Raw genomic sequence first — 23,477 nt, forward strand, 5'->3', positions numbered from 1 at the left:
CTCCCCACCCTTGTTTCTAAGGAGCATTCTGACTGCACTTCTTCCAAGACAGATTTGTTCATTTTTTTGGTAGTCCATGGTATATTCAATATTCTTCGCCAGCACCACAATTCAAAAGCATCAATTCTTCGGTCTTTCTTATTGATTATCCAGGTTTCACATGAATATGAGGCGATTGAAAACACCATGGCTTGGGTCAGGCGCACCTTAGTCTCCTCAAGGTAACATCTTTGTTTTCCATGCTTTAAAGAGGTCTTTTGCAGAAGATTTGCCCAAGGCAATGTGTCTTTTGATTTCTTTACTGCTGCTTCCGTGGGTGTTGATTGTGGATTCAAGCAAGGTGAAATTCTTGACAGCTTCAGTCTTTTCTCCATTTATCATTATGTTGCTTATTGGTCCGGTGTGGGGATTTTTGTTTTCTTCACGTCGAGGCGTAATCCTTACTGAAGGTGTGAGTCTCTGGTCGCAGGTCAGGTCGGATGGCATGCGCATGCACGTTGTGGATCATCAGTTGGGTGAGGTGGTGCAGGGCTGGGCAGGGGTAGGCACAAGCCTCCAGCTGATGGCATCGGAGCATGTGCTGCGGATCACCTGGCAGGGGAGGGGGGCTGATTGCTTGTCACTGGGAGGGTGTGGTTTTGCCCAATTGCTCTCCAAGGTTGTCGTCCTAGTTTATACTAGTTGTGTGTGGTAAGCTCTGATGTGAACATTGGGTGTGCTGAGATTTTTATATTTTAGTCAATTGCTGGGTGTGAAATGGTAATTAAACTTTTACCATGGAAATTTTCAAACACACATAAAAGACTAGTATAACGTAATACTATATACCCATCACTCAGTTTTAACAATTATCAACCTTTTGACAATCTTGTTTTATATTCCACCTGATTTTTATTTGCTGGAGTTTTCTAAAGCAAATAAAAGCCATCGGAGGTCACCTCTAAATACTCCCATATGTATCTATAATTGATAATAAAATGCTGTACATATTCAAAGGGCTCCAAATGCCTATAAAAATCTTTTGTAGTTGGTTTAAGTTTTACATGTTACATTTGATTGAAATGTCTCTTTAGTCTCTTGCTGCTTTTTTAATTGAAGTATGATTTAATAAAATGCACAGATCTTTATTGTAGTTTTGTGAGACGTGGCAAATGTACACATCTGAGTAACCACCATCACAATCAAGATATAGAATATTTTCGTCACCATGAATAGTTCCTTTGTACCCTCTTCAATCTCCCAGACCCCGTGAGGCAGTCACTATTCTGATTTCTATCACCAGATTATCATTGTCTGTTCTAAAATTTCACATAAATGAAATCATACAGAATATACTCTGTTGTATCTGTTTTCTTTTGCTTAGCAAAATCTTTTTGCAATTCATTCATGTTATCGTATCCGTTGTTCCTCGTTATTGATCGGCAATATTCCATTGTATGGATATGTCACTATTTGTTTATGCATTTTCCTCTTGATATACATCTGGGCTGCTTCCTGTTTTGGGCTATTATAAATTGTTATGAACAGTTATGTGTAAGTCTTTGTGTGGTTATGTTTTAATTTCTACTGGGTAAATACCTAGCTGTGGGATCGCTGGGCTGTATGGCAATATCTAACTTTATAAGAAATTTCCAAGATGTGACGGAGTAAAGGCCTCTGAAAATTCTTGCCTCCATAAAAGCAGTGAGAAAACTGGCAAAAATAGTCAGAATCCACATTTTCAGGACTCTGGAAATTGGCTGGAGTCTCTCAGCAATCTGAGGGGCATTTATTCAAGAGAAATGGCTCCAACTCAGTAAGAACTGCAAGCTCTGTGGCATTTTAATTAGCCTCGGTCCTATTTCCTGCTCTCCAGCTCTGATAACCTTCAATAATAGCAGCCCACATTTGTGGTGTGGCAGGCACCGGAAGGAACATAACAGTGTCATTCTCAGAGAATCGTTGACTCAGGACTGAGCAGTGTTTTGTTCTGCTGTACGCAGGGTGCTATAGATCAGAACCAACTCGACGGCACCTAACAACAACAGGTAGTTCCCTGGAAGACCCTACTTGCAAGGCTGTCGGTATTTAACCTGACTCAGAGATCACACATTGCAAAAAGCCTTTTCCCTGGGGACATCTGTCAAAAATAATTACACAAAATAGTTGGGGCAAGTAATAGACTAATGAAAAACTTAAAAGGAAAAACTGGTGTTAGGGATTGAATTCAAAACTCAAAAAAATATGTTGTAAATCTTAACCCCTATTTTCTTGCTGTTGTTAGGTGCCGTAGTCAGCTGGGACTCACAGCGACCCCGTGCAGAACATGGAAGGGCAGCATTTTGTTCCCACTGGGGCAGACACCACTTACTTTGGATATGGATTTCCTTTCCTCCACACAATGCTTCTGCCAAAACTACTACCCAAACACTAAGAAAAGGCATTATCTACTGTCGTGGTATCTCCACACAGCACCGGCTCAGATCAAGGAACTTAGTTTCACAGCAAATGAAGTCTGGCAGTGGGTCCATGCTAACGGAATTCACTGGTCTTACCATGTTCGCCATCATTCGGAAGCAGCTGCCTTTATGAGATGGTGGAATGGCTTTTTAAAGACTCAACTGCAGCACCTGCTAGGTGGTACCATAAGGAGCCCTGGTGGTGCAGTGGTTAAAGCAATGGACTGCTAACCAAAAGGTCAGCAGTTTGAAACCACCGGCGGCTCCGTGGGAGAAAGATCCGGTTGGCAATCTGCTCCCACAGAGATTCACAGCCTTGGAAACCTGTGGGGTCACTGTGAGTAAGAACTGACTTGAAGGCTGTGGGTTTTTAGGGGGTAAGATCTTGCAGGGCTGGGGCTGTGTTCTTCAGGAGGCTGTACGGGCTTGAAATTAGCATCCAATGTATGGTGCTGTTTCTCCCATTCCAGGACTGACAGGTCCAGGAATCAAGGGGTAGAAATGGGAGTGGCCCACTTACAACTACACATGGAGACCCACTCTAAAAGTTTTTGCTTCCTGTTCCTGCAATCCCATGCTCTGCTAGTCTGGAGGTCTGAGTTTCAACAGAAGGAATGCTCCCACCAGGACACCAAAGACTCAGAGAGGAAACTAGTCTACAGGACTAACCGTCTCCATGGATCAAGGCCTCACACACCCTGAGACCAAAAGAACTGGGTGGTGCCCAGTTACCACTAACGACCAGTCTCATCAGGGCTACAACAGATGGACCCCGATAGAATGGGAGAAAAATGTGGAACAGAACTCAAATTCTTAAGAAAGCCCAGACTTACTGGGTTGGCTGAGACTAGAGGACTGGCAGAGATTACCTTGAGCGGAAACTATCCACTGAAGTCCCTTTTCAGCTGAGTAACAGATTAGCTCATAAAATGAAGAGTATCACCTGTGAGTACGGTGCATCGTTAAAAAAGCATCTATGTGAGACAAAGGGTCAGCAATCACTCTGTAGCAAAAAGGGACCCGTAAGGCGACAGGGGACTAGATTACTGGAAAGGGGACATCCGGAAGGGAACTGATGAGAATGCTGACACATTGTGAAAAATGTAACCAATGTCATTGAACAATGCGCAACAACTGATACACGGGAACCTGATTTCCTGTGTAAACTTTCCCTGAAAACACAATAAAATATTATTTAAAGGGGAAAAATAAATAAATAAAAGCTGTGCAGATGATGATGGAAGCACACAGGTAAGTTGAACACGTAGAGACCAGAGGCCACCCATTCTACTAACGGCCTGACAAATAGGAAGTGGGCAAAGTTTGATGAAGTTAAAAATACACACACAGAAAAGATAACTGCTCTGAGGCTCCCTCCTACTGCTCAGGGAATCTGGACGGACACTTCTCTTAGACTCCAGGGTCTTTTTGCCCAATTGTCCAGCTTTTACACACACGCACACACTCTCTTACACTTTCCCAATGAGATTTTATTATTAGTTAGGTCATGATTCAGGATCCCAGGAGAGAGATGAGGCGGGCCAGTTCAGATCTTCCCAGGAAATGTGCCTTCTGCCCTGCGGTCGTCCCAGGCTGACACCTGTAGAAAGACAGAGAGTGTCACTCCCTTCAGCCATGAGTGGGCTTCTTGGTCTTCCTCACTCTGCCCACCCCTTCCTCGGTTCAGTAGTCAACAAGTGACCACAGGCACTTGTTATGTGCCAGCCACTATTCTAGGAGCTGGGGAATCCAGCAGTGACCCACAGAGACAAAAATCACTGTCCTCAATGAAGTGACACACTCAGCTGAAAAACCCCTGGCTCGCCGCAGGCTGTCCCTGGGAGGTCTGGGATGGGTCAGAGCTTCGAGAGCACGGCTGGGCCTGCTTCAGGCACCTGAGTCACACTCAGGGCCGCTTGTCAGAACAGAGGGAACACGGGGCGCCAGGCAGCTGTGATAAAATGAGGTGGATCTATGCTCTGTCACGAACATTTCTCCAAGATATACAGCCAAACCCAAGCCCACCGCTGTTGAGTTGATTCCAACTTGTAGCGACCTTAGGGGATAGAGTAGAACTGCCCCATAGGGTTTCCAAGCAGCAGCTGGTGGGTTCAAACTGCCGATCTTTTGGTTAGCAGCTGTATCACTTAACCACAGTGCCACCAGGGTTCCCCAAGATACACAGTCAAGTGCAAAAAGGTGCTAAACAAAATATATAGTGCGATTGCACTGTTAACCACAGATATACATATGTACAGAGACAGAGAGAAAGACACACATCAAATTGTTAACACTCCCAGAAGTAACACTGATCCTGTGGGCCTCCCCACGGGCAGTTACAGCACCTTCGTTTTCTACATGTGCATGACACAACGCTCACATTTATACACACACACTAGAGGCAGAGGATAGAAGCGTGGACAGTGAAGAGAGACAGCACCTGCATGCCCGCTCCGTCTACGTGCTAGCTGTACAACCTTGAGCAAGTTACTCAGCCTCCCTGGGCCTGTTTCTAATTCTATAAAATGAGGATACTAGCAAAAGTATTCTACCTCACACAGTTGTTTTAGCGTGTTTGACCTAATATGATGTAAAGTGCTTGCAATGTAGCTGGCCTGTAGTAAGTGCCACACACGTGCCTACTTTGTTTACACACACACACACACATTCGCACTCACTCTCTCCACTTACAGACTCCTCTGCACCTTGCCTTTTTCCACGTCTCAGAGCTCCTTCTGTATCCTGACACATAAACACACACATTCTCCATACAGGCTGTCAAGACAAACGCACCACCGTTTCCCTAACTCGGGTCGTTTCCGAAAGTTCCCCGTTACAAATAACTCTGCCACGAACACCCTTGTAGATGGATGTTCTGTAGAGTGACTAGATATGGAAGTGCCAGGTCAAAGGAGTATGATTTGTTAATGTTGAAAGATCCTGCCAAATTTGACCCAAAAAATGGTTGGACCACTTTACTAAACCACCAGCAGCCTCTCAGAGAACCGATTTTGGCAACACTTGGCAATATCAACCTTGTAATTTTTGTGCCAGATTCCAGGGTAAAAACAAACACCTCTGTTGCTTTAAGCTGTGTTTCCCTGATGACTACAGTGAGGAAGAACATCTTTTCATGTCTGGGTTCATCTAGAGGCTCTCACACTGAATTTGTATTCTCTGTGGTCCATGTGTGAATTTCCTGGTTGCTGGTTTACCCGTCTCTCCCCTCCCTTTCAACTGGCATTTAAAAAATACAATGCTGGTCTTGCTTTGGTAAGTGGCGTCTGGGGTTTTAAATGCTAGCAAGTGGCCATCTAAGATGCATTCATCGGTCCCAACCCACCTAGAGAAAGGGAGAATGAAGAACACCAAAGACATAAGGTAAAGACGAGCCCAAGAGACAGAAAGGGCCACATAAACCAGAGACTCCATCAGCTTGAGACCAGAAGAACTAGATAGTGCCTGGCTACAGGCGATGACTGCCTTGACAGGGGACACAACAAAGAATCCCTGATGGAGCAGGAAAAAGTAGGATGCAGACCTCAAATTCTTATAAAAAGACCAGACTTTAAGGTCTGATCGAGACTGGAAGGACCCCAGAGGTCATGATTCCTGGACCCTTTGTTAGCCCAAGACTGGAACCATTCCTGAAGCCAACTCTTCAGACAGGGATTAGACTGGACTAAGACAGAAAATGACACTGGTGAGGAGTGAGCTTCTTGGCTCAAGTAGTCACTTAAGACTGTGTGGGCAGCTCCTGCCAGGAGTCGAGATGAGAAGGCAGAGGGGGACAGGAGCTGGTTAAACACAGAGGGCGAATACAGGGTGGAGTGGAGGAGTGTGCTGTCTCGTTAGGCGGAGAGCAACTAGGAGAACATAGCAAGCTGTGTATACCTTTTTGTATGAGAGACTGACTTGATTTGTAAACTTCTACTTAAAACACACACACACAAAAAACAATGCTGGGCAGTGAGGGGCAAGGACAGGCTGGTCCAAGCTTCTGGCAAGTTTCCCTTTGCCTCAGTACTCCCATTTCCTAGAAAAAAAACTAGGGAAACCACTCAAATACAGGGAAAGATGTTCCTGCCATGGAGATGTCCACAGAAGTGTCACTTAAAATAGTGGGGGGGGGGAAAAAAAGCCCGCATCCAGCTAACGGGGAAGGGACTATTTTGCAGGTGTACAACACGTGTTAAGTAAAAAGAGCAAAGTGCCAAACAATCTCAAGTATGATCCGTAACTGCGTAAAAAAGCATATACGTACACACACCTACACACACGCACAGAAAACGAAGTGGAAAATTTACACCAAATTGCTGAGGAAATGTAATTTTGTGGCTTGGAAAGGAGGGGGCTTTCACTTTCTACATTACATCAATCTCTCATTTTTAAAGATTCTATTAAAAAGCTGTTATTTTCCATGGAGAAATAAAAGATTTTTAAACTGAAAAATAAAGGATGTCTGTAAAACTGTTTTCAATCCTCGTATTATAGGAACAACACTACAGCAAACAAACAAATCCCACAACAGACACACTGGGGTTGCCACACCAAGCCCACTGCTGTTAGGGCAATTCCAATAATGTATACGCATATATATATACATATGCGCACAGAAACCCTGGTGGTGCAGTGGTTAAGAGCTATGGCTGCTAACCAAAGGGTCTGCAGTTCGAATCCACCAGGCGCTCCTTGGAAACTCTGTGGGGCAGCTCTGCTCTGTCCTGTAGGGTCGCTATGAGTTGGAATTGACTCGACCACAACAGGTTTATATATATATACACACATACATATGTATACAAAAACCAAAAACCAAACTCACTGCCGCCGAGTCAATTCCGACTCACAGCAACCCTATACTGGGATTAGAGACTAAATAAGGAAAAAAAAAAAAGCATATCTATATAAAACCAAAAAACCAAACTCGCTGCCATCAAATTGATTCTAACTCATAGTGACCTTATACTGGGATGAGAGACTAATTAAAAAAAAAAATGTGTATATATATCAAAACAAAAACCTGTCACCGTCAAGTTGATTCTGACTTATGGCGACCCTGTAGGACAGGGCAGAACTGCCCCATGGGATTTCCAAGGCTGTAAATCTTTACGGAAGCAGAATGTCATATCTTCCTCTCAGGGAGCAGCTGGTAGGTTCCAACTATTGACCTTCTGGTTAGCAGCCGAGCACTTAACCACTGTGCCACCAGGGCTCCGTATACATAAATATATATACGCAGCAAAAAAAAACCCGCAAAAGCTAGAACCTACGTAAGGCGCAAACCTGTCAGAGAAGGAAAAATCAAATACCGTCCACTAAAACGTGCGACAGAAAAGTGGTGAGACTGCACCCTGTCAGAGGCAGAGAACTTGAGAGACCCAGGAAAACAAAGCAGCCCCAGCAAGCTCTGGCTCTCACGGGTCTCAAAGGTCAGCCTGGAAGTTGCCCTTATATTATCAGCCAGCTCAGGACTCTCACAGGTCTCACAGGTCAGCCTGGAAGGTGCCCTTATATTATCAGCCAGGTCAGGACTCTCACAGGTCTCACAGGTCAGCCTGGAAGATGCCCTTATATTATCAGCCAGGTCAGGACTCTCACAGGTCTCACAGGTAAGCCTGGAAGATGCCCTTATATTATCAGCCAGGTCAGGAGAATGAGGAAAATTTTCTGCCCCTCCTGTTTTCTAACTTTCTGTGAAATGGTTATATTGGTTATAAAAAACACAAAGAAACAACAACATAAACCCTTGTTTTCACGTATACCAAGTATCTGGAATAAAGAAAGGCTGTTGAGTACAAAGGGGCCTGTGCAGCGTGGGTTTATATCTGGTCCTAACAGGGCAGACAGAGCGGGCACTTGAGTGGAAGAACCGACAATCTGATGCTGTCCTCATAAACGCAGGCCCAGGCCCTGATGACGAGGGCCTAGGGCACACTTCTTGGCACCCTGTCCTGCACGCACCCAAAGCCACGGCTTGTACTCAGGCCCTACAGCTGGAGGAAAGATGTGGGTCACAGCATTATGTTACCCAAAATTACTCAGTGACAAGGAGAAACCCTGGGATGGTACCGGGGACACAAAGACACTTGGGACGGCACGGCCAGAGAAGCAAGAGGAAAACCGAGAGAGAGCCGAGAAAGAGCGCCTCTTGTGTTTTGGAGAAATGAGCCAAGGGTGTCTATCAAGGATGCTTAAAATACTGAAAAATTAGAACATAATAACCATCAAAAGAGGACTGGTTAAATATCTGTAAGTTATTAAGGAAACCCTGGTGGTGTAGTGGTTAAGAGCTCGGCTGCTAACCAAAAGGCCAGCAGTTCGAAGCTACCAGCCGCTCCTTGCAAACCCTATGGGGCAGCTCTACTCTGTTCCATAGGGTTGCTATGAATTGGAATTGACTTGATAATAAAAGGTTTGGTTTTTTTTTGGTATAAGTTATTAAAATGAATAAGGCAGATATACATGTACTGTCACTAAATAAAAAAAAAAAAAAAAGAGCTCTAAGACACACCAGTAAGTTAGAGAAGTGAGATACAGAACAGAATATATAGTTTAACACAAGAAAACTCCCACGGGGTTATGTCTGACAAATTTATAGAGAGTATCAGCTGACAGTAGTTACCTCAGGAAAGGGGGATGGGGGACCTCAGGGGGCTTCCGCCTTTTATTTTATTGCTCACACTCGGCTTCTTTAAATGGGCACTATTACTTTTGTAATAGTATCTTGTTTTGATTCTAAGAAGCACGCTTTTAATTTTAACATTTCTGAAATTGGCGTGCTTGTTACATTTACCTTCAGTAATTTTCAAAGATTTTGACACCTCTCAATACGTCTTGCAGTCAATAGGGGCTTTGATTTGATGAAACGGGGTAATGTTAAACAGAAATGGTTATTAAAAAAGAGGGCAGAGCAGAGTGTAAATGCTGACAAAAGGTCTGGTTGGCTCTGAACTCAAAGGCGACTTTACGGTGTCCATGTTTTTGCAGACGCGTACTGAAGCAGGCAGGGATGAGATGACACATCCGGGATTGGCTTCAGAATCCTTCAGCCAAGGAAAGAAGACGAACACAAGAGACTGATGAAGCAGATGTCTGGGTGATGGGTGCATGTGGGGTCACTGGACGATTCTACTTTTATATCTGAGAATGTCCACAGTGAAAAGGACAGGATTCCACAGGGTCAGGAACCTGGTACCAAGTATACATATGTAGGGCACGTGAGTGAGACAGATGCAGCCAGAAGACCCTGGTGGCCTTGGCCAAGAACTCCGACTGGTGGAGACGGGCCAGCGAAGAGAAAGGAGGGAAGGGAAGCAATTCTACGAACGAGAAAAGGCAGGAGCTCCATGGGTAGCGTGATACCTTGTTCTCCTCCCGCCAAGTCAGCACACTCCACTCTGCAGGGACCCCACCTTCCGTGCCAAGGCCCGAGCAGAAGGTACGTACCCAGGAGAGGGGGCAGAGGGACTTGTACACACGCCGATACCATTCACACACGGAGACATCTCCCTCTTTGGCGATCATTGCCTTCTCACAGCGGTGGAAGTCTGTGAAGAAAGGGATTCAGAGTCAGCCCAGACCAAGGGGTAGAATACATTTCTGACCACAACTCAGTGAGAAATTCTTCTTATCTCAGGGCCAGTTGCATGCACACATACACGTTTTACAAAGAATGCACATCCTCGCAAGTGTACTAAAAAAGGCTGGACACAACTCTGATTTACCAACTCCCTAGAGAACTGCACCCCCACGTGTCTGTCAGTGTGTCGTACTTGCATGTCGCTGTGATGCTGGAAGCTATGCCCCCAGTATTCAGATACCAGCAGGGTCACCCATGGAGGACAGGTTTCAGCTGAGCTTCCAGACTAAGACAGACTAGGAAGAAGGACCCAGGAGCCTACTTCTGAAAAGCATTAGCCAGTGAAAACCTTATGAAGAGCAATGGAACATTGTCTGATATAGTGCTGGAAGATGAGCCCCCCAGGGTGGAAGGCACTCAGATGACTGGGGAACTACCTCCTCAACATAGAGTCGACCTTAATGACGTGGATGGAGTAAAGCTTTCGGGACCTTAATTTGCTGATGTGGCATGACTCAAAATTAGAAGAAACAGCTGCAAACATCCATTACTAATCGGAACCTGGAATGTATGAAGTATGAATCTAGGAAAATTGGAAATCGTCAAAAATAGAATGGAACGCATAAATATCAATATCCCAGGCATTAGTGAGCTGAAATGGACTGCTATTGGCTATTTTCAATTGGACAATCATAAAGTCTACTATGCTGGGAACGGCAACTCGAAGTGGAATGGTGTTGCATTCATCGTCAAAAAGAACATTTCAAGATCTGTCCTGAAGTACAACACTGTCAGTGATAGGATAATATCCATACGTCTAAAAGGAAGACCAGTTAAAACAATTATTATTCAAATTTAGGCACCAACCACTAGGGCCAAAGATGAACAGAAGATTTTTATCAGCTGCTGCAGTCTGAAATTGATCAAACATGAAATCAGTATGCATTGATAATTACTGGTGATTTTAATGTGAAAGTTGGAAACACAGAAGAAGGATCAGTAGTTGGAAAATATGGCCTTGGTGATAGAAACAATGCTGGAGATTGAATGATAGAATTTTGCAAGACCGACGACTTCTTCATTGCAAATACCTTCTTTCACCAACATAAACGGTGGCCATACGGACCTCGCCAGATGGAACACACAGAAATCAAATTGACTACATTTGTGGAAATAGACGATGGAAAAGCTCAATATCATCAGTCAGAACAAGGCCAGGGGCCAACTGTGGAACAGAACATCAATTGCTCATATCCAAGTTCAAGCTGAAACTGAAGAAAATCAGAGCAAGTCCACGAGAGCCAAAATATGACCTTGAGTATATCCCACCTGAATTTAGAGACCATTTGAAGAATAGATTTGACGCATTGAACACTGGTGACCGAAGACCAGACGAGTTGTGGGATGACATCAAGGACATCATCCATAAAGAAAACAAGAGGTCATTGAAAAGACAGGAAAGAAAGAAAAGACCAAGATGGATCTCGGAGGAAACTCTGAAACTTGCTCTCAAACGTTGAGCAGCTAAAGCAAAAGGAAGAAATGATGAAGTAAAAGAATTGAACAGAAGATTTCAAAGGGCGGCTCCAGAAGACAAAGTAAAGTATTATAATGACATGTGCAAAGAGCTGGAGATGGGAAACCAAAAGGGAAGAACACACTCGGTGTTTGTCAAGCTGAAAGAACTAAAGAAAAAATTCAAGACTCAAGTTGCAATAATGAAGGATTCCATGGGGAAAATATTAAACGATGCAAGAAACATCAAAAGAAGATGGAAGGAATACACAGAGTCATTATACCAAAAAGAATTAGTTGATGTTCAACCATTTCAAGAGGTGGCATATGATCAGGAACTGATGGTACTGAAGGAAGGAGTCCAAGCTGCTCTGAAGGCATTGGTGAAAAACAAGGCTCCAGGAATTGATGGAATATCAATTGAGATGTTTCAACAAACAGATGCAGCGCTGGAGGTGCTCACTCGTCTATGCCAAGAAATATGGAAGACAGCTTCCTGGCCAACTGCCTGGAAGAGATCCATATTTATGGCTATTCCCAAGTAAGATAATCCAACCGAATGTGGAAATTATAGAATAATATCATATGCAAGCAAAATTTTGCTGAAGATCATTCAAAAACGGCTGCAGCAGTGTATCGACAGGGAACTGCCAGAAATTCAGGCCGGTTTCAGAAGGGGACGTGGAACCAGCGATATCACTGCTGATGTCAGATGGATCCAGGCTGAAAGCAGAGAATACCAGAAGGATGATTACCTGTGTTTTACTGACTATGCAAAGGCATTAGACTGTGTGGATAACAAATTATGGATAACACTGCAAAGAATGGGAATTCCAGAACACTTAATTGTGCTCATGAGGAACCTTTACATAGATCAAGAGGCAGTTGTTCAGACAGAACAAGGGGATACTGCATGGTTTAAAGTCAGGAAAAGGTGTGCACCAGGGTTGTATTCTTTCACCATACCTATTCAATCCGTATGCTGAGCAAATAATCCAAGAAGCTGGAATATATGAAGAAGAATGGGGCATCAGGATTGGAGGAAGACTCCTTAACAACCTGCGTTATGCAGATGACACAACTTTGGTTGCTGAAAGTGAAGAGGACTTGAACCACAGCCTTCAGTATGGATTGCACCTCAACATAAAGAAAACAAAAATCCTCACAACTGAACCAATGAGCAACATCATGATAAACGGAGAAAAGATTGAACTTGTCAAGGATTTCATTTTACTTAGATCCACAGTCAACAGCCACGGAAGCAGGAGTCAAGAAATCAAAAGATGCATTGCATTGGGTAAATCTGCTGCAAAGGACCTCTTCAAAGCGTTGAAGAGCAAAGATGTCACCTTGAAGACTAAGGTGCGCCTGACCCAAGCCATGGTATTTTCAATCACATCATATGCATGTGAAAGCTGGACAATGAATAAGGAAGACCGAAGAAGAATTGATGCCTTTGAATTGTGGTGTTGGCGAAGAATATTGAATATACCATGGACTGCCAAAAGAACGAACAATTCTGTCTTGGAAGAAGTACAATCAGAATCCTCCTTAGAAGCAAGGACAGCGAGACTGCGTCTTACGTACTTTGGACATGTTTGTCAGGAGGGATCAGTCTCTGGAGAAGGACACCACGCTTGCAAAGTACAGAGTCAGCGGAAAAGAGGAAGACCCTCAACGAGGTGGACTGAAACAGTGGCTGCAACAATGGGCTGAAACATAACAACGATTGTTAAGGATGGCGCAGGACCAGGCAGTGTTTCGTTCTGTTGTGCACAGGGTCGCTATGAGTCGGAACCCACTCAACAGAACCTAACAACAACAACAGAGAACTGTAAGTCTGTGGGTGACATGGATGGTTATGCACTTGGCTACTAACCAAAAGGTTGGTGGTTTGAGCCCACCCAGAGGCCACTGAGAAGCCTATGAAGTGCAGTTGTACTCTGAAACACACAGGGTCGCCCTGGTTAGAATCAGCTTGATAGCAACTGGTTTGAGAACTGCAGTGCACTTTGAGAGTTCTGGGGCCAGGGATAACAAGGAAGCATGAGGGACGCGTGGGGATTATGGAAGTCTGGAACCAAGACAAGTGGAAGGGAAGAAGGTCTTGATGTTAAGATGCCGGAGTCCTACAGAGAAAGGCGGTGGGGGCGGGGGAGGGGGGGACGGATAATCTGGTCTTTTAAAACTAAGCAGTTAACACACAATGAAATACTACACAACGATAAAGAACAATGATGAATCCACGAGACACCTCATGACATGGATAAATTTGGAAGGCATTACGCTGAGTGAAACCAGTCAGTTACAAAAGGACAAAGGTTATATGAGACCACTATTATAAGAGCTCAAGGAAAGGTTTGAACACAGAAAAAAACATTCTTTGACGGTTACAAAGGTGCAGAGAGAGGGAGAGGGGAATTCACTAACTAGATAAACCAAAAAAAACATACACATTGCCATTGAGCCGATTCTGAATCATAGTGGCCCTATAGGACAGAGTAGAACTGCCCCACAGAGTTTCCAAGGAGCACCTAGTAGATTTGAACTGCTGACCTTTTGGTTAGCAGCTGTAGCTCTTAACCACTACACCACCAGAGTTTCATAGTAGACAAGAATTATCTTAGGTGAAGGGAAGGACAACACACAATACAGGGGAAGTCAGCACAACTGAACTAAACCAAAAGCTAAAAAAAGTTCCCTAAACACAGCCAAACAGTTCAATGGACAGAGTGGCAGGGGCAGGTGTCTGGGGACCATGGTTTCATGGGACATCTGGGCCAAATGGCATAATAAAGTTTATTAAGAAAATGGTCTGCATCCCACTTTGATGAGTGGTGTCTGAGGTCTTGAAAGCTCGCGAGTGGCCATCTAAGATGCATCAGTTGGTCCCAACCCACCTGGAGCAAAGAATGAAGAACACTAAAGACACAGAAAAATATTAGCCCGAGAGACAAGAGGGCCACGTAAACCACAGGCCCCATCAGCCTGAGACCAGAAGAACCTGGTGGTGTCCGGCTACCACGGATACAGCCCTGACAGGGAACCCAACAGAGTCCTGATGAAGCAGGAGAAAAGTGGGGCGCAGAACTCAAATTCACACAAAAAAACCAAACTTAGTGGTCTGACTGAGACTAGAGGAACCCCAAAAGACATGGCCCCTCAGACTCTCTGTTAACCCAGAACTAAAACCATTTCCAAAGCCAACTATTCAAAGATTAGACTGGACTACAAAACATAAAACAATACTCGTGAAGGGTGTGCTTCTTAGTTTAAATAGATACACGAGACTAAACGGGCAGCTTCTGTTCAAAGGCGGGATGAGAAGGCAGAAAGGGATAGGAGCTGGTTAAATGGACATGGGAAACCCAGGTGGAAAGGAGGAGTGTGCTGTCACATTATAGTAATTGCAACTAGGGTCACATAATAATTTTTGTATAAGAAATTAACTTGAGCTGTAAACTTTCACCTAAAGCACAATAAAAAATAAAAATAAGAAAAACAAAAACTTAGCAAGTACAAAATCAACCATAATGAAAGAAACGAAAAGAAATTCCATAAAAAAAAAAACCTCCAGGCACTCCATTTCCCTCCATTCCATCCCGTTGCACGCAGGCATCAGGTTACATTTATAAGAACGTCTACAGCAGCATCATTCTCAGAGTCCCAAGCTGGAAACCACACAAGTGTCCCTGAAGAGAAGAGGTAAGTTGTGGAATACAGCGGAGCAATAAAAATGAACAAACTACATGCCATGGCCTGGCTGAATCTTAAAAATGTGAATAAACACATCCAAACACAAAGAATACATTTAGTATGTATGAAGCTCACTGAGAAGGAAACTTAAAAACTTGGTGATAAAACCCCAACTGTGAGTGCCACCTGTGGGGTCATACCTCTAGTGGGGAGAGTAGGGGGCTGTGTTCAACACAGGGCACGCAGAGGGCAGGGGAGTTCCGAGTGCGGGCAATATTCCACTTTCGATTCAGGCTATGGGTGCTTGGGGGTTCATTTCAGAATTATTCATGTAGCTGTACACTGTTTTATGTACTTCCTGTACATATGTTGCATTACACACACACACAAAACCAAACCTATTGCTGTCCATTCTTTAGAAATCAAAGTTTGTGATCGTGGCCGACCCTGGACATGCTGGCACTAGCTCTCCAGAGGTAAAAGAGGAGCTAGGACCAGTGTTAGGATGCATGGGAGACCCCAGCAGGGTGGGGGAAGGGGGAAGGAAAGGGGAAGGGGGGACTTGAGGCATGAGACCAGGGGAAGATCTGTGTTCTCCCACCACACCTTGCTTACCCAGGTAGTTCTGCCAGCAGTTCCTGGTTTGGTTCTGATTGGGGAAGCGACTGTCAAAAGGGGCAGTCCGGTAGTTCTTGATTTTGCTCTTGATGTCTTCTGACATGGTGATGACTCCTGGAGGAGAGGGGGTGGGTGTTGGTAGGGACTCTGGGGTGCCTAGGCATGGGATGTCCATCCACCCAGGTCCAGACACAGAACGGATAGAGAAAGGACAAATCCATATCTCTGGGTGTGGAAGTCACAGCACAGTTGGGGACTACTCCTTAGCAAAATCAGGCCTGGCCCCAAATACACTGCCTACCACATGCCAGGTGCCGTTCTACACTTTACTCACAACAGCCCCTCTGTAAGGTAGAAACTGTCCCCACTGCACAGACGAGGGGTCAGTGTCTAAGTGGCTTCCCAAGGTCACACACCATACACATGGTGGGGTGCTGCACTCAACCACTGGCGTACCCTACACCATAGAGGCCGTGAACCCCTCAGGGGCCGGATGAATCCTATAAACCTTCCTTAGAATGTGTTTAAATATATTTTAAATTGCATAGAATCACAACAAAAACCAGTTATATCTTGCTGCAGCTTTATCAACCACGATTTTGAAGGAATCACACGTGAGAAGGATAATTCTATGAAATCTGCAGCAACTGTAATGTGATATTAAAAAAAAAAAAAAACCTGCTGCCATTGAGTCAATTCTGACTCATAGCGACCCTACAGGACAGAGTAGAGCTGCCCCATAGGGTTTCCAAGGAGCGCCTGGTGGATTCAAACTGCCGACCTTTTGGTTAGCAGCCAAATGCTCAACCACTGCACCACCAGGGTTTCCAATGTGATATAACAGTATCTGTGATTTTGACTGGTGACCAAAATACAGGTGCTGTTAATACTACGGAGGCTGCTGCCTCCATTCTAACTGAAGGAAATGCTATATTTGAATCAGAGGTTCCTAAAAATACAGATGTAATTTGTCCCCTCTTCAAGCGCTAGCATCCCTCGAATTCTATAGACTCTGCGGACATAGGGTTAAAAACTTCCGATATAATGTCTCTAAAGAGCTGAAGCACAGTCTTCGCCTGGGAATCTGCGAGAAACTGCCTCTGAATGGCAGGGAATCCGCGGCGTCATGGGTAGCAGAGAGATGCCCAGACCGGTGTTCAATTCAAGCGGCCAGCGCAGCAGTAGGGGTCAGGAGCATCGCAACAGTCTTCGGGAGAGGGGAGGTGGAGAGGAAGTCGGAGGGGGATGTAAAACACCAGCTGCTGGAACACAGCCGTGGGGACAAAGAGTAGCTTTATTCGGGCGAGATCTCAAATCGATATTTGGATGACGGTGGATCTGGGGTGAGGACGCGGACTTCCCAACGTCCAAGGAAAAGGAGGGGTCGGATACCAGCCACGCCGCGGTCCAGGCTAGCCCCGGGAGGTCATGCCTGCGGCCTGGTGATTAAAAGCACTGCAATACACACTAAACCAAAAAAAAAAAAAAACCAAAACCCACCCAAAATCCCGATTCCGACTCATAGCAACCCCACAGGACAGAGAAGAACTGCCCCAGAGGGTTTCCGAGGAACGGCTGCTGGGCTCGAACTGCCGACCTTTCGGTTAGCAGCCGACCTCGCAAACCCTGCGCCACCAGCGGTCTGCAGTCCAACTACTGGGTCCGAATCCTGGTCGCTGTGTGAACTCCGCTACGTCGCTTCCGTAACATCTCTGAGCTTCAGTGTCCCCACTGTCAAAAGGCGGTCATCCCAGGCTCGACCTCACAAGGGTGGAGGGAGGATTAAATGAATATAAGCAAAGCGCTTGAAAAGCCGCCTGGCATTAAAAAAACACTGCACAATCGTCAGCTGTGTTCACAGAACAGGCCCCCGGAGGCTCACGGGGAAGCCCGGCGTCACCGGCCGAAAGCCTCCCTCTGTTCTCGGGGAAGCTGGGGTCTGGTTCCTCAGTCCCCCGGCTGGGGTCCTAGGCTCCCCTGCCCGCCATACTCACCTAAAGACACCCCTGAAACCGCTCGCAGCTCAATGTGACCCTCAGAAGGCGACGCCTCTATCGGACCGGAAGCGGAATTAAGAGCTGACGGAAGTGGAGCGAGGCGAAGCATTGAGGAGTCTTTCGCGCGGCTAGAGCGCCCGCGGGGAGGCGGTACCCGGAAGCCGCTCTGGCACCGCCCACCCATGGAGCTCCGCCCTCCCATTGGGCTCACTGCCTGTTCACCATCACTCCCAGGCCAACCGTGAGCTGGCGCGGCACCTGGAAAGGCTCCCAGCTGGGGCTCGGGATACCCCTTTACAGGCTCTCATGATCTCCCTGTCTTTACCCCAGCAAGGTAGTTGTGGGTCCCGGGGCTGGCTGGAGAACGAGCCTGGAGAAGGCTATCCCATTGGAAGGACGTTTATTTGTGCAAGAAATATTTATTGAACGCTTACCCTATACCATGCAGTTCTATTAAGCGTTGAGGATACATCTTTGAACAACAAACACCAAAGTCCCTGCCTTCATGATGATTATTAAGGGGCCAATTGTTAGAAGATTGAAAACAAACCAATCTCTCCCCCGGGGTCACTCATCACGTTTTGACCCAGACTCCACCTCCCTGCTCATCATCTTTCTCAAAACTTAATAAAAAAAAATTTTTTTTTTAAACTTCATAAGGCACCAGTTAATAAAGATTCGGGTGACTTGGGGCTGTGATGAGCCCTGGTGGCGCAATGGTTAAAGCGTTCGACTGCAAACCGAAAGGTCGGCGGTTCGAAACCAGCAGCGGGAGAAAGATGTGGCAGTCGGCTTCCGTAAACATTACAGCCTTGGAAACCCTATGGGGTCGCTGTGCGTGTGACTTGACGGCAGTGGGTTTCGTGTGGTTTGGGTTTGGGTCCGTGAAGAAATGATTCCATCGCGGCCTTAAAAACATATCCAGAATCTCCCCTGTCGTAGCTGGTTTAAGCCACGGTCACCTCCAGCCTGAACTATTGCAGTAGCCTATTCCCTGGCCTTCTAGCTACCTGCTGCCCTCTCCAGTCTGCCCATTCAGCCAGAGGGACCCCGACAACATCCTCCTCAGCCCAGAACTGTCCCCTCGTTTCTGATGACTTAGAAAACCAAAAAACCAAACCCTTTGCCATTGAGTCAATTCCGACTCATACCCCCGCCCAAAAAAACCAAACCCAGTGCCATCGAGTCGATTCTGACTCATAGCGAACCTATAGGACAGAGTAGAACTGCCCCATAGAGTTTCCAAGGAGCGCCTGGCGGATTCGAACTGCCGACCCTTTGATTCCGACTCACAACGACTCTATAATAGGACAGACTGGAACTGTCCCACATGGTTTCCAAGGAGCGCATGGTGGGTTCGAACTGCTGACCTTTTGGTTAGCAGTGGAGCTCTTAACCACTGTGCCACCAGGGCCCTTACAGAAGTCCTCTTCAAGGGCGACACAGCAGGTAAACTCACACACGAGTGATTGGGTCTGATTCCTTTACGCGCCCCAACACAGGGCAGGCACACTGTAGGCCATGGGGGGGGGTTCTGATTCCTTGGCACGCCCCGTCACCGAGCGGACACACAGTAGGTCCCCTTCGGGTCAGTCTTTGGAGCCACTGTTGTGTCTCAGGAACACTCAGCACGAAGGGGAGGGTGCGGGTGTGGTGGTGCCCAGGTAGGCTCCCTAGCGTTAGTGGGAAGGATGCGGACCAGCACACGCGATGAGGTTTGACGGGATGTTTTTATTGGGTCACTGCTCTTAGTCGGGCCCCGCGCGGTCCGGCTAGGCCAGGCCCGGCACGCGGCCCCCGAAGCGGTAGGTGTACTTGCGCCCACCGCTCTTGAGCACGATGTCGCGGCGGTAGTAGTAGCGCAGGCCCCGGCTCAGCTTCTCGTAATTCATGCCCGGCTTCCTCTTGCGCTCGCCCCACAGGCGCGCCACCTGGGGCAGAGGCGGCGCTTACTCAGAGGGGGCGGGGAAGGAGCAGGGTGGGCCTGGCTGGGCGGGGCCGGGGGTGGGGTCCTGACAAAAGTTAGACAGGTCCCAGGCGGGTGGCCGGGGTAGAGGCCGGGACCCGGCTCACCAAGCGTTGTGAGGCGCCTAGTGAGGGCGAGGCTGGGGGCGGCCAAAGGAGACCAGGGCGGGATTTGGCCAGGTGGGGCTGGGGGGCGGCCAAACCTCTTTGGGGTCGCACAGCTGGAACTCGCGGCTGTTGCCCGTCCAGCGGATGCAGCTGCTACGAGCCCCGTCGCGGAGCAGCTCCAGTAGGAACTGCCACAGCTGAATAGGACCTGCGACGAGGAGGCGTGAACACTCAGGCTTCAGGGCCCCAGGCCGTGGCGCATCGACGACCTAGGACGTCCAAGGCGTCCTACCAACTCGAGGCCCCAAGAATCTGGAACCCTCATATAGGGGACCCAAGAGTCTGCTTTGGACACTCAGGCATCCGCTCCTTCTCCCCATCTCGGGGATTTAGGAGTTTAGCCTCCCTACCCCGGAGATGGAGCCGTGGTTGCTCAATGGTTAAGAGCTCGGCTGGTAACCAAAAGGTCGGCGGTTCGAATCCACCAGCCGCTCCATGGGAGAAAAAACCTGGCGACCAGTTCCCTTAAAGATTACAGCCTAGGAAACCCTAGGGGGCAGTTCTACTCTGTCCTGTAGGCTCGCTGTGAGTCGGCATCAACGGATGGGACACAACAACCAACAGCCTTGGAGATCCAGGCGTGCAGTGGAGACTGGGCCCCCATCCGCTTGCTCCCTAGAAGACGCTGGTCTTTTCCCCAAGCACCAGGGTACCTAAGCCCCGCCCTTACACCCTTTCCCGGGTCCCTCCCCCTCAAACTCCTTGACCCCGCCTCGCTGCACTCAGGCAGGGCTCCCTCGGGGACCTCTCACCTCGGTGGCTAGTTTTGCGGTAACAAGTCAAAGTGGAACGATCCGACTGCTGGCTCGGTTCCGAGGAAGTGGTGCGACCTGAACTCTGGTACCGCTCGGAAGGGGTGGTGCAGTCCGCATTCAGCCCCCGGGCCCAGGAGGTGGTACAGTCCGAGCCCGCAGGCCCGCCCCACGAAACGCTACAGTCCGCGCGCGTTTCTAGGCTGAGGCCCGGGCAGGTGGCGCGATCGGGGCCGATCGAGCAGTCCCAGCTGGTGGAGCCCCCCGCGGCTTGGGCAGGCGACCACAAAGGGGCCGCTCCTGCCGAGGGGGGACAGTTCAGCCCCACCACCCCTTCAGAACCAGCGAAGGGCGTGGGGCCCAGGCCGCGGCCGGCTGGGCCCAGGGCCTGGGAGGCGGGACTCCGAGGGTCCGAGCCGAGACATGCCAGGTCCGTCCAGTCTCCAGGCCACTGAAGGGCCTGAGGGGCGGGCTCTGTAAGGAGGAACGGACCCCAAGTGAGGGGAGCTCAGGTGTCCCGGCCCTCGCCCACTCGGATGGTCTGGGTGTCTAAGGTCTCAGCCCCGGCGCCTCCTGGCCCGGGCTCCGGTTACTCGGGGTGGAGGGAGCAGCTACACGGATCCAGGTCATGCCACCTTGAAGCCACAGGCGTCTCCAGTCCCAGCACGTTTTCCCTTCAACCACCTGGGAATCTAGGCCTCCAGCCCCGGTGCTCTGGGACCCCCAGTTTCCTCCTACCTCCGCTTTTCCACACACTCACCCGTTCCCCATGGAGCTTCTGGGTGGGGTAAGGCGGAGCGCCAGTCCAACTGTGGGAGCCCTGCGAGGGGCAAGGTGGTAGCTGTGTTTAGAGAAGGGTGTCAGTAGTGATTAGAGACCCTCCCTCAACAACCCACCCGGACCCAGGACTCAGGACCCTGGGATCCCTCCTCCCTTGACCTCAGGACCTCAAGCAGACCCAGGAACCCAGCCCTCTTCTTCCCCGCCTGCAGCCACCTTTACAGCATGTCTCTGCTGTCAGCGTGTCCTCTTGACGTGCCAATTCAGGGAAATAGAAGCCAAGTTCGACTCCCGCTGCAGGCAATAAAGTGGTCAAGGCCAGCTCAGGGGTCAGCAGGGGTCCCACCTGGGCCTCCTCTCCACAGCCTCAGCCCCAGCAGCCTACCCAGCCCTGAGAGCCTGTTCCCAGGGGGCACTTCCTGTGGTGATGCTCCATCCCAGTTCGACAAATCCATGGATGTTCCTTCTGAATGTTCCGGGCCAGGAAAATGGGAAAGAGCAACACTGAGCCGGTGGCACTTAGGGACCCTGGAGTTTGGACCCCCACCCTTGGCTTGCCTCAGACCCAGGGGGCCTGGCCCCTGCTCCCTCCTTCCCCACGATCTTGGAGACTTAGTTTTCAGCCCTCCCCACTCTCAGACCCAGGATTCAGGACCCCCGGCCCCTCCTCACCCAGTCCCCAGCTCTGCGCTCACCTCTGGCAGGTCCCTCTGCCCTCAGCCGGGGGTCTCGGCCCCATTTCATACCATGGACCCCCTCCCCGGGGGCCGGGGCAGGGGGGAATTTTCCAAGACGTCAGAGCTGGGGGTTGCAGCGGGGTCGAGTTGCAGGGGCAGGGCGGAGCCGCGCCCCCCAGCCTCAGGGATGGGCGCCTGGCCCCCCACCCCAGTCGTTGGGGCTGTCCTGCAGCTGGAGCAGCTTGGGCCTGGACCTGGTCTTCGGGAACAGCGGGCTGAGGGAGTGGGGAGCCCTACGTGGTGATGGGGGGCAGGCGGGAGGGGGCGGGGAGGGCTCAGTGTACAGGTTCTCCCTTTGGGGGACTTGATTCTGCGACATAGTAGAGGGAGAGGGTCTGGGGTGGGCTGGGCTGAGCGAGGCTTATCTGCAACAGGAAGCGGGATTTCCGGCCATCCCCTCCCCACGGTCGACGTCACAATCCACAGAGGTGGGGTGGGGTGAAGAGAGGCTGACCCGGGAAACCCCATCAGGCCCTTCCAAGGGTGTTGGGGAGGACGTTTGGGGACTGCTCCCTAGAAATGTCAATCATAATAACATCCACAGTATAAGCAATACAAAAGTAATAGTAATATCTAACATTTTATGGGGGGGGGCTTCTTGCTGTGCTCAGCTGTGCTGGGTCTTCATTTAATCCTCTTAAGAGGTAGTTAGTATTCTTATCAGCATTTTATGAGGCAGGAAATTGAGGCAGGCTTCCTTCTACTTCCACTGCAGATCCCATGCCCTTCCGTGTTATAACAGACAGTTGGGAAGAACTGGAGAGTTTTGATCATGAATTGAATATGAGCTATCCGTAGATGTGGTAGTGGTAGTATGATAGGAAAGATGTCTCTACTGAGAGATGGATACTGAGGTATTCAGGAGTGAAGTGTTACAATGTAACATTTGAAGAAATTCAGATCATTCCGCAAAAAACAAAAATGTGTACATGCAACATATACACACATGCAACATTGAGGACATACGTATACTAACAATTTATTAATTCTCTGAAATTCAAATGTAAGTGGGTGTCCTGTATTTTTATTTTCTCAATCTGGCAACCTGGCTTCAGAGTCTCTGCTCAAGCCCATCAAGGTATATTAATAGGTCAATAATATTTACTGTTAAAAATACCCTAATTCTTTATAGGGACATTTTCCAATATTCACCCAGCTTCAATCATTTACCAGTTGCCATTCTCCTTTCATCTTAATAACTGTTCCTCCATGCAGCTCTACTCTAAACGCCT

At 48.2% G+C, this 23,477-nt stretch overlaps 2 protein-coding genes across 3 annotated transcripts; both read right to left on the reverse strand.

Annotated features, from left to right (window-relative positions):
* Positions 1-3,907: 3,907 nt before the first annotated feature.
* LOC100656914 (cytochrome c oxidase subunit 6B1) lies at positions 3,908-17,973 on the reverse strand. Of its 2 annotated transcripts, none has more exons than XM_023539857.2 (4): positions 17,841-17,973; positions 15,844-15,960; positions 9,801-9,985; positions 3,908-4,038 (listed from the first exon to the last, which is right to left on the reverse strand). In XM_023539857.2, the coding sequence occupies exons 1-4, from the start codon at positions 17,950-17,952 to the stop codon at positions 3,985-3,987; spliced, it is 468 nt and encodes a 155-aa protein (XP_023395625.1). In that variant the 5' UTR covers positions 17,953-17,973; the 3' UTR covers positions 3,908-3,984. The 2 variants fall into 2 exon arrangements, with proteins under 2 accessions (XP_023395625.1, XP_003420804.2); XM_003420756.4 differs by having other exon boundaries at positions 9,885-9,985; positions 17,841-17,972.
* Positions 17,974-19,591: 1,618 nt separating this feature from the next.
* On the reverse strand, positions 19,592-23,468 carry ETV2 (ETS variant transcription factor 2). The gene is given in 6 exon segments (XM_064293475.1): positions 19,592-19,774; positions 20,012-20,124; positions 20,729-21,202; positions 21,489-21,569; positions 21,725-21,821; positions 21,823-23,468. Coding segments are annotated over 6 exon segments (1,089 nt in total). The 5' UTR covers positions 21,964-23,468.
* Positions 23,469-23,477: the final 9 nt, after the last annotated feature.

Source organism: Loxodonta africana, chromosome 11 (assembly GCF_030014295.1).
Source record: "Loxodonta africana isolate mLoxAfr1 chromosome 11, mLoxAfr1.hap2, whole genome shotgun sequence".
In the NCBI taxonomy this organism is placed as follows: domain Eukaryota; kingdom Metazoa; phylum Chordata; class Mammalia; order Proboscidea; family Elephantidae; genus Loxodonta; species Loxodonta africana.